The following is an 11,688-nucleotide window of genomic DNA, read 5'->3' on the forward strand; positions in this document are numbered from 1 at the left end:
AATATCAACATGGAAAAAGAGACTATATTAGTATAAAGTTTCAAGTCAAGTTCCTTTACTACTTTTGGATAGAGGTAAACATGAATTTAGCCAATGTTTACCTAAGAATTAAAATAATCAGAAGCCAACTTCATTGAAAAATATTTTTTAAATGCCTGTTAACTGAAGTAACTATGAAAAAAGATTTCAGGGATATAATTGTTCTTTTTATTAACTGAATGTCTCTACAAAAGGTTTGGCATGCTTACTAAAATCTTAGAAAATCTAATATGTTATCATGAACTGTTCTAGGTATATCCAGGGCCTCAAAGTGGTACTTACCTGCTTGCAGGGAATGCCCAGATGAGCCATCTCCAGAGCTATAGTCTTCCTCCAGAGCAATTGTCTTCCCTCAGCCAAGGAGCAGTTCAACCCTCTGCAAACCCTGCCCTTCCTGCTCAGCAGACTCAGGCTTCTTACCCTAGGTAATGTGATTATTGACTGTTTCTTGGAGTTAATGCTATTAAAATTCTTTTGTTTGTAATATCTTTAAAATTTTTTTTAAATTTTAGAGAGAGGAGAAAAGAGAGATGAGAGGTGAGAGATACCTATCTATTGCCTTCCATAAGTACCAGAGAGAGAAAGGTGAGAGAGAAACATCGATCCGTTGCCTCCAGTAAGTACCCTAACCGTGGATTAAACCCAAAACCTGGGTATGTGCCATGACCAGGAATCAAACCCCACCACCTTTCAGGTTTGAGCCACACTGGTCAGGGCAAAATTCTTAAGTTCCCGTGATCATCTGTAACCAGAACTGGATAAGAAACTCCAGAAAAGATGCCATCACTGATACCAGATGGTTACCTCTGTTTGTGGTGATGAGTGAGTTCTACAGGAACCCCTGCAGTATTGCAGCAATAGCCAGCAAGCCAGTTCTCTCTCTTACTGCCTCACTGAACTGCTGTATTCTGATTCTAACTTTGTCATAATTTGTTTTTATTCGAGTCCGTGGTGGTATTTGCTAAGGATTTTAATGAAACTTAGATTTTATAACTATATATTGTTTTTCACAAATTTCATAAAAATCTAAATACTTTTATCATTATTGTTTCAGAATTTATGTCAGAAAGACACATATTTCCTTCTTTTTGACCTGTGTTGGAGTTTAGTATATACCACAGCAAAATAATATATCATTTGAAAAGAGATGGGTTTTTTGACCCTGTGGTCCATGGAGCAAATATCTGAATATAAAATGATTGGCTCATTGTTTTGGCCATTTACTTATAATATCCTCTATCACACAATTACATGAGTATATATTATGTAATTTATAATTACATAAATGTCTTTTTCTGCTTCTGTGTGAATCTAAGCTGAAGCCTTGCCCTCAAAACAAATAAAAGTCAGACTTTAGAGTTCATCAATTTGTAATTCTAGAAGTCATGTTATTCTGACTCACATTAGAGGTATCTTGGTGGCACAGGTGCAATTTCTAGAAAACTTTTCTTCAATATTGGGGTTGCCTGTGAATGCTCCTATACTGTCCTTACTGTTGTATTACTCATCCTCAAAAGAGTCACACTCTGGGGATGCTTAGGGATTCACAAGCATTATTTGCTGGTCACCTCTAGTAATCTCGGAGTGAGGAAACTATTAGAGCATCAAAAAACAGGATACTCTCTACTGAAAGTAGCTCAGAAAAAAAATGTTAGGTATAACTCTTTCTGCCCCAGGACTTTTTTTTTTAAGCTGAAATTTGGTGAAACGAATACCCTTACATGGAAAAGAAGCAAACAGGTGGGGAGCAGCTATTGTTAGCATACTGTCTTAAAAACCAGATACAAAGTGAGTAGAGGTAGGTATTGTTGAGAAATCAGCCGGTGTGCATGAGTTATGTAGGAATCTCTTAGGTATTTTAGTGTCATCCAGAAATGCTGCCTCTTTCCCAGCTGGTCCTCTGTTACTGTGTCGCATGCTGCTGTAGCTGCCTTGTTCCTTGTTCCTTGAGACCCATTCTTAGTTCAGGGCCTTGAGAAATTTCCTTGTAAATGATAGCTGTAACACCTTGTTGCTGTTTTCTGGGCATTGTTCTGTCTGCTTCCATAGCTTGGATGTGAAATATCTGATGTGGGGCATGCACTGTAGTCCAGGGCCTAACTCTACTGATCCTGTGTGGCTATTAACATCACCTCTCAAGAAACACATGTGCACTTCAGCAGGTGCTTTTTCCTTGACATCTTTAGCCCTCTTTGTCTGGCTAATTCCTATTTATTGGTTCCTAGCTTTCTCTTTACTAGAATACCTTCCCACACTCCAAACACTGTTCCTGCTCTCTTGCTGTCACAGGACCCCAGCCTACTGTGTACTGTCTTGTAATCACCTTTAGACTAGTCTGTATCCCCACTAAGTTATCATATCTTGAGAGGTAGGATCAAATTTCTTTAACCTTTATATCTATTGTGTAACAGAGTTTTATACTTGATAAGAACTCAGTAAATACTTGATAAATAAATGTTTAAGATAGGAATTTGAAGTGCTGTGTTGGGCCAGTGAGATATATTTTTAAATTATTTACAGAGGCTTCACAAAGGCTTTGAGGCAGTTTTTAAAAACATATAAATGTATAACATAATATATAAGAACAGGGTGGGGCAAAAATAGATTTACAATTGTGAGTATACAAAACACAGATTTTATTCTTATATTATTATTTATTAATTATTGTATTATTTTCCATAGCAACAGCTGTATTTGACTCAAGCTTTCTAATTGCAGATCAAGGTCAATGAGGAATTTTTCCCCCATTTTGGTGGGCAGTTTTTTTTTTTAGTGGTCCTAGTTCATATCTAGGAGGCAATTTCTTATCCTTTTACATATAATTTTGGTTCTAGGGTTCTTACTTTTCCAGACTATGTAATAACCTTAGTATGATCTTACTGATAATTAGGGAAGGTAGAATGGATGCAGTTTCCTAAACTCACCTAGAATGGTGATGATGGTAGTACTCAGGTGACCAAAGCTATGTACTTACTTGACTATTATTTCAGACTACTCTGTTAAACAGGTGTTTATTGAACATTTAGTCTGTGCCAGACACTATGCTAGACACTTGACATACAAGTGTGTGTTTCTTCCTCTCCCCACAGACACAACTGACATAAAACATTATGAAAATTTAAGATGTACAACTTGTTGATTTGATACATTTCTATATTGTAAAATGATTATCACCATAGCATTAGCTAACACTTTCATCCTGTCATGTTGTTACTATTTCTTTTTTTTTTTTTGTGGTGAGAACATTTAAGGTTTATTCTGAGCAACATTCAAGTATATGATAATAGTATTATTAGGGAAAATCACTATGCTGTACATTGGATTCCTAAACTTTTTCATCTTATAAATGGAAGTTTGTACCCTTTGTCTAGTATCTCCCCATTTTCCCCACTCTCTAACCAACATTCTACTATTCGTCCTTTTTAGATTCCACATGTGAGGTAATATAGTATTTCTTTCTCTATTTTACTTAGCGTAATGCCCTCAAGTCTCATCCAAGTTGTACAAATGGCAGAATTTTCTTTTTTCTTGTGGCTGAATAATATTCCAGAGAGGGGGAGGGGAGGGAGGGAGGGAAGGAGGGAAGGAGGGACGGTAGAGAGAGAGAGGGAGAGAGATAGAGAGAGAGAACGAACACGTACACATACACTGCATCTTCTTTACCCATTCATCTGTTGATGGATGCTCAGGTTGTTTCCATATTTTGGCTGTTTTGAGTAATGTTGCAGTGAACATGGGGGTGCAGATTTCCTAAAGATCCTGATTTCAGTTCTTTGGGATATATACTCATAAATGGGACTGCTGAGTCATATGGAACTTTCATCTTTTAAAAATATGTTTTTATTGATTTTAGAGAGATAGAAACATTGATAAGAGAGAAACATGGTTCGGCTGCCTCCTGCAATGCCCCTTACTGGGAATCAAGCCTGCAACCCCAGGCATGTACCCTGACCAGGAATCAAACTGGTGATCTCTTCTTTCAAGGGTTGATGCTCAATCATTAAGCCACATAGGCTGGGCTAATTTTTAGTTTTTTGAGGAACCTCCGTACTGTTTTCCAAGTGGCTGCACCAATTTACATTTCCACCAGTACTGCATAAGGGTTCCCTTTCTCTGCATCCTTGCCAACACTTACCTTTTGTCTTTGATGAGAGCCATTCTAACAGGTGTGAGGTAATATCTCATTTTGGTTTTGATTTGCATTTCCCCTATAATTAGTGATATTGAGCACATTTTCTTTTCTTTTTTTAATTTAAATTCTTTATTGTTTAAATTATTATGTGAGTCTCCTTTTTCCACCATTGACCTGTCTCAGCCACCTTCATCCCCCAGCACATTCCCTCACCCCCCTACTGTATGTGTCCATTGGTTATGCTCATATGCATGCATACAAGTCCTTTGGTTGCTCTCTTACTACTCCTCCTCCTCCCCTGCCTTCCCTCATAGGTTGGACAGTCTGTTCCATGCTTCTGTGTCTCTGATTCTATTTTTGTTCATCACCTTATGTTGTTCATTATATTCCACAAATGAGTGAGATCATGTGATACTTATCCCCTTGCGACTGGCTTATTTTGTTGAGCACCTTTTCTTGTACCTATTGGCCTTTTGTATGTCTTTGGAAAATTGTGTATTCATTTCCTCTGCCTATTTTTTATCTAGTAGTTAGTTTCTTTACTATTGAGTTGTATGAGTTCTTTATATATTTTTGGTATTAACTCCTCATTAGATATATGACTTACAGATATTTTCTTTTATTCATTGGTTGTGTTTTAATATATTATTGATTGTTTCTTCTGTTCAAAAACTTTTTAGTTTGATGTAATCCCAGTTGTTGACTTTTGCTTTCATTTCCTGTGCCTTTGCTGTCACATCCAGGAAAATTGCTGCTGAGATGATTGTCAAGGAGCCTTTTCCCTATGTTTTCGGGTAGGGATTTTATGGTGTCCAGTCTTAAATTAAGGTCTTTAATCCACTTCAAGTTCTTCTTTTTGTGAGTGGTGTAAGGCCTTCAGTTTCATTCTTCTGCATGTGGTTATCTAGTTCTTCCAGCGCCACTTGTGGAAGAGACTATTCATTCTCTACTGAGTATTCCTGGCCCCCTGGTCATATTAGTTGACCACTGACTTAGAGTTTCGTAGCCTCTGTGTACTTACTGGTTAGTAGAAGCAACCATACAAAGAAATTGCAATAAAAATATAAATTACAAATAAAGGTACATGCGGGTGCTTTAGGAACTTAAAGATCCAGGGAAGGTTTTGAAGAGCATATTCTCAAGTTATGTTATTCTTAGCGTGGAGGAAAAAGTAAGGAAGGTTTCTATCATGAGCAAATATATAGCAGCATGAAATGGCATGGTACTATGGAATGGGGAGTTGTGAAAATACATGTTACCAAAGGATTAAAGTCTATGGTGGAAGATGTGAAAGATGTACTTGCAGTTATTGTCAAAGATAATGACTGGTCCTAGATATCATGTTAAGGAGCTTGCGTCTTGGAAAAGCCTCCAAGGGGATTTAAATGGCAATAAGATTGGTGAATTCATAGTTGCTGTGTTAGAAGCTGGGAGACTTTGTATATTAGACAAGAAATCATGAGTTCTAACTGCAAGATATAATGATAGAGATGAAAAAAGAGTAATTATGGAGATTAGCAAATGATTACATGTAGATGACAGGCTGGGGCGATAGTGCAGAGCAGATATAAGGGAGAGTAGTGGTGAATTGCTGGGTTTTGCCCTTGGGCAACTGGGTGAATGGTGGGACTGTAAGTTGAGATAAGGAATATAGTATAAAGCGTGAATAATTACAGTAATGGCGAACATTTATTGGGATGTCCCATGTTATTAGATGGGAAAACTGATTATGGAGGGAGGACTAAGGTACCACTTTGCTAAGATACAAAATCAGGCATTTTGGCTCCAGAGCTTAGCACTTTGTCACAACATTATATTGTAGCTGTATTGTGGTCCTTATCGATGTAAATAAGAACAGAAAATCTGACTTCTTGTAATACTTTTTATCTCACAAAGTAAGACATATAGAATGATAATGAGTGATGCCTTTCAGCATTACAGTAAAACCTCGATATAATGGACTAATACAGGCGAGGGGGTGCCCATTAAAGCCCAAGTCCATTATATAATGAAGTAGGTTTTCCAAATGTATATGTAAAAAAATTGGCAAATTAGTTTACCTGTTTTTACTTACGTAGACATGTTTGTGTAATTAAAATTTACTATGTATGAAAAGTTTAATTTCACACAAAAGCTTTCTGTATATATTACTGTAATTTTAAATTTATACTGAATACATCTAGTAAAAGCTTGCGTTCACCAGTCACTGCGAGTAAACAGATGGACACGACTGGTGCGCGGCTTAGCTCACATCGGAAGTGCTGCAGAAAGTCAGGCCAGATGACAGCAGAACCAGCTACTGCGCAGTGTGATCATGTGCTGATCAGTCCCGAACGTGTTTGCCAGCGCTAACTCTTGGATTTAAATATGTAGACTGTAATTATGTAATATTTATTTATGTCGGTGAAATTACTACAGTGTTTCTGAACATAGGACCTATTAACTAAAATTTGTTAAAAATAACAGTGAATTAACAACATAAGTTGTTAACTCTAAGTCAGTTGTTAATTTAATTATAAGCAAATCTTGGTTTACAATTTTAATATTAACAGGGTGTTAATTTTCACATATGACATACATACAGACCAGAAATTTTTTCCAATAAATCCAAAGTTCATTAAATCGAGATCCTCAAAATTGAGGGTTTATTGTACTTAAGGGACTACATTAGTGGGGGGAATGTAGCACTAAAAGACTGTCAACTTTAATAACGAATTGTTTAATTGTGCAGAAAGCAAGGGCATTGAGTTTACCAGCAATTGATTTATAAACAATCTAGCAATTGAAGAGTTTAGAAATAGGCAGTATTTTGAAAATTGCCCAATTTATAATTTGTTTTTACATTTTTAACAGAAATGTGTGTGTGTTGGGGGTGGGGTGGGGTGGGGAATCTCAGTGTTAAAGCTGTTAGTATTTCTCTGTATATAGCTATGCTAGTGTCCTATATATGGGAAAAACTCAAATATCAGACCGGAAATGGGAAGAGAGAAAGCAGAGACAGTGAATAAAGACAGCCCTGAAGGAATGTTTTTGGTGGAATGAGAGCAGTGCCCAAGTGGAAGGTACCTTGCAAGGGAGACTGACAGCCGATGAGTTTTAGCAGGAGAGAGGGCACAGCAGATGAATGGGTGTAGGAACAGATAGCTGATGAATGTGATGGTTGGAGTAGATGGAAGGTCTCTTTTATTTGCTTTTCATTTTCAGGGCAGTAAGAGAAGCAAGGTTATGAAGCTTTCATCTTTCCTAGTCCACCTCTTGTCAAGGACTGATGATTTCCATATTGCCAGATCCAGTGGTCACTTCCTTTTTGAAACACTTTCTTCACTTGACTTTGACCATTCTCTCTTAGTTTTTCTTCCAACTTATTGCCTCTCCTCAGTCTTCTTTGCCTAGTGTTTCTCTGTCTTTCTGACTTCTAGAGTAGGACTCAAAATATGGACTGCTTTTTTCTTTGTAGTCATTCCCTAGGGGGTCTTATTCAGGCCCACAACTCTGAACACCAGGTGTATGATAATGACCCCCAAATATGTATTTCTATTCCTAACTTTTCACTGGTTTCTAGACTTGAGTAGCTGACCATGGAATATCTTCCTAGATATCTCACTTTACATGTCCAAAACGTATTTTGATTCGCCTTCCCCAAATTTATTGTAGTCCTTATCTGCCATCTGTCGTCTTTCTAGTGAATGGCCACTCTACCAGTTATTTCTTCCAATCATTCAGTTCTAAAACCTCAGGCATTCTTGACCACTCTACCAATTAGCATGGATAGTAATGCCTTCAAAATCATACCTTTCTTCTTTTCACCAAATCTATCATGGCACTAGCCACCTGTCAGCTCTTACCTGGACAATTGTAAAAGCCTTCAGTCAGATATCCTTGGCCCACAGTGAGTCTGTTAAAACCTAAGTCAAATCACATCATTCTTCTGTCCAGAATCAGTGTCTTTCCATCTCACTCAAATATAATCCAGAATCCTTAGTATGGCCTCCAAGGCACTGTTTATCTAAGGCTTCTCTCCCCTTTAATTCTGCCACTTTATTATCTTATGCGACTTTCCTCCTTTCTCATTCTGCTTCTGCCAGCATGGCCTCCTTTCTGGTCCTTGAACATGCCTGGCATTTTGTTTTCTCAAAGGATTCTGTGCTTGCCATTCTTTTCGCTTGATCAGCTTATATTCCTATATAATCAGCATGACTCCCTCTCTCACTTCTTTCAGGTCTCTGCTTAAATTTTTCCCTTATCTGAAATGCCTTCCCCTACCACACTGTAAAAGCCAGAATCTCTTCTCTCAGGAACTCTTGGTCCTCCTAATATGCTTTATTTTTCTTCATACCAGTTATTACCACTTGACATATTATAAATTAATTTATCCTTTTTTCTTGTACTAGAATTAGACTGTAACTTCATGATGGTGGGAATTTTTTACCCTCCCTTTTTTTTAAACTATATCCCAGTGCCTAAAATAGCACATTTGACACATAATATTTGACACATTACGGGTATTTAATAAATATTTACTGAATGGGTATTTAATGAATAGCTTCCTGTTTATCTCTAAATGGATAAGTTAGTCAATATTGATTTGAGTGTTTTTTCCCTTCCACAGCTCAATGGTCAGTTCTGTTCAAGGAAATACATATCCCAGCCAGGCGTCAGTATATAGTCCTCCTCCTGCTGCTGCTACTGCTGATGTCACTATATACCAGAATGCAGGAACTAATATGTCCCATGTGCCAAACTATAGTTTAACATCATCAGCACTGCCTCAACCAGGAGGCAGTCAACAGCCACCTCAGCCACAGCAACCATATTCTCAGAAGGCTCTGCTATAGGATTTGGGATTCCTCTTTGATCTGCTAAATGCCGCTGACAATGTTAGAGATTCTTTTGATATCTTAAGGTTTGTTTATCCTCAGCTTATAGGAATCTGTCATGGTCAACAAGTTCAAATATTCAAGTTTATGTTGTCAAGAAGGTAGAACTCTCTTCAGTTTGCATTGACTTTTCAGAGGTTCTCCAACCCCCCACCCCCCCCAGAGGAATGAAACTACTTACAACATTTAATTCTTTTCATCATATGAAAGAATTGATATAAGATTATTTGTCTCATAAAATTACCTGGTCTGCAAGAAGTCAAACTTAACAAAAATTGTTGTGGCAAATATTATGTACATATATTGCTGTGTAACTTCATTAGTGGCCATTTTTGAATCACAATGGTGATCATGTGAATATATTTAACACTGTTAAATTAATTTACATTGTTATTTTATTTTAATCATGAACAACTACCATGTTTCATAATGTTTTGTGTAAATTTAAGGTAATTACACTATCCTTTTAAAGTGTAAGAGAACAAAGCTGTAGCATATTTACATGAAAGTATTATATTAGTGTTTTGTTTTACATTAAACTGAACTTTCCTTTTACTGATTGTGAATTAAACATATGTACATTATGTCTTTCTGTAGCCTCTGCATACTACTAGCTGTCATCACACCAGCATACAGTAGCTAAATTTTTGGTGCAGTTATAACAAATAATGTTCCCTTGGAAACTTTTACATTTTGGCATGATATTTCAGAATATTGTGGGACCATGACACAGAATTAAGTTAGGATCATGTTCTTTATATCTTATTTTTAAAGAAATAATATTGATTTACTTTTTCCTAGTTGAAGGTAGTAATTAGGTTTATAAACTGTATACTGTGTTTATTGGTGGCAGTGACACCAAAGATAGAGGCAGTGGATAGAAATTTGTAAACTGGAAAGAAACCATAAATAACACTACATTCTCAAAGTCTCTTGTAATTATTTAGTATATTAAAAAATTGATTCATTTGCCTTATCTCACTACTAGTCTTTTAAATATGTCTTTAACGCATTGTATCCCTTAATTCTTCATTAAAATGGATATTAGCAGATGTTTCAAAGTAATCAATATTCCTGACTTTGCTTAACTGTTTGCATGTTTATTCTTACCTTTCAAACTGGGTTATGGGTTTGTTCTCTCTTTATGAAGTTCTAATAGAATTATATTGGCTTCCTATTCAGGAGTTTTTCAATGAACACTTTTTTTTTTTTAATCTACATGAAATATGTTTACAACTGACATTTTAATCTTCTTAAATAGTTACAATTTTCTTGGTTGTGCTGTACTATTATTTAACACTATTATTTAAACAACTGAAAAATTGAGCTCAGCATCATATTAAATGAGTTGATTTAACAAATTTCATACCATAAATGAAAATTTAATTTGTATTTTCTAAGACTATTATAATCAGATAACTTGTTTCTTTCCCTTTGGACAAATGATTCCATCTTTGGCAAGAAAACTTAATGGTGATCTAATTATAGTTTCAAATTTAAAGCACTGTCTTCAACGTAAGTGTTTTACCTGGTGTTGTGTTTTCTTGACTTTAGAATATGTTGCCCTCAAATAGAAATTTTAAAATTTGAATTCAACCTTTAGATTAAAAAAATTATTATATTGTTTTTTGATCGGCATTGTCAAATCATAATCTTTATTTCATTTTGAATATTCTAGTTTAACTGATATACTTTCCCCTCTCACACTATATTTTTCTCTGACTTTTGATAAATTTCTGTTTACCAATGGCAAATGTATCATTTCCCCATTTTATTTTGATATTCTTCACGCTGTAAGATCAATTACATATTCTCTTATTTGCTTTTTGCCCTGTAAAGTCAAAAGAATGGTAAAATGAAAAAAAAAAGACCCTTATTTTAATGCATACCTATTATATTAGTGTGCTTATAAAGGTTTTAATGATGAATACTTAAAACTGACACATCAGTTTGTGTTTTTAGTATCAGATGGAAAAATTCCAATGACAAGGAACCACTGGGTTTTGTTCTTTTTGATGACAGGGCAAGGGCAGAAATAGGAAAGGACCAGTTCGCACAGTGATTTGTTCTGAAACTAGTGTACGAGCTGTACTTAAAAATATATTTCTTTAAAATATGACTCTTTTTTTTAAGGAATGCAATTATTTATAAAATGAACTAATTAAAATGTGAATTTCTGTGAAGCAAGTTTGACGTCTTAGTTTATTTTCTTTATAAAGTTTGAGAGTGTATCTTCTATAAACCAGTGACATCTAGTTGGAAATATTCAAGTTCATTTACTATCTAGCATAAATAGCCAACAAACCCCATGGCTAATAGGATGTCATAACAGAGCAATGCCCTTAGCTTAGGAGCAATGTTGTGATTTGACAGTCGTTTCTAATTCTGTGGTCCTCTTCCACTGTTACCTGTCTCTCCTCAGTGAGGGATCTTTTTATGTGCCTAGACATTTCCTTCTTTTTATTAAAAACTTCTGGAGCTTTGTTTCTATACCTCTTAATTTTTGTATTTAAAATACTTACTTGACAACTAATATTATTTTTGATATAGCTTTCATATATAACATATATAATTCAGCTTGAGAATATCTTTACTCCAAAGCTTCAAGTTTATGTAAGACACATTATTGCCCTGTTCATG

At 35.7% G+C, this 11,688-nt stretch overlaps 1 protein-coding gene across 8 annotated transcripts in view; it reads left to right on the forward strand.

Moving 5' to 3' along the window:
• Positions 1 to 11,235, forward strand: part of STAM (signal transducing adaptor molecule) — a 67,531-nt gene extending 56,296 nt beyond the window's left edge. For all 8 annotated transcript variants that reach the window (XM_059660408.1, XM_059660436.1, XM_059660426.1 and 5 more), the window contains 2 exons: positions 292 to 464; positions 8,781 to 11,235. In XM_059660408.1, the coding sequence (XP_059516391.1) occupies positions 292 to 464; positions 8,781 to 9,006 (399 nt within the window). In that variant the 3' untranslated portion in view covers positions 9,007 to 11,235. The remainder of the gene's footprint in view (positions 1 to 291; positions 465 to 8,780) is intronic.
• Positions 11,236 to 11,688: the final 453 nt, after the last annotated feature.

This window comes from Myotis daubentonii, chromosome 1, assembly GCF_963259705.1.
Source record: "Myotis daubentonii chromosome 1, mMyoDau2.1, whole genome shotgun sequence".
Taxonomy (NCBI): Eukaryota; Metazoa; Chordata; class Mammalia; order Chiroptera; family Vespertilionidae; genus Myotis; species Myotis daubentonii.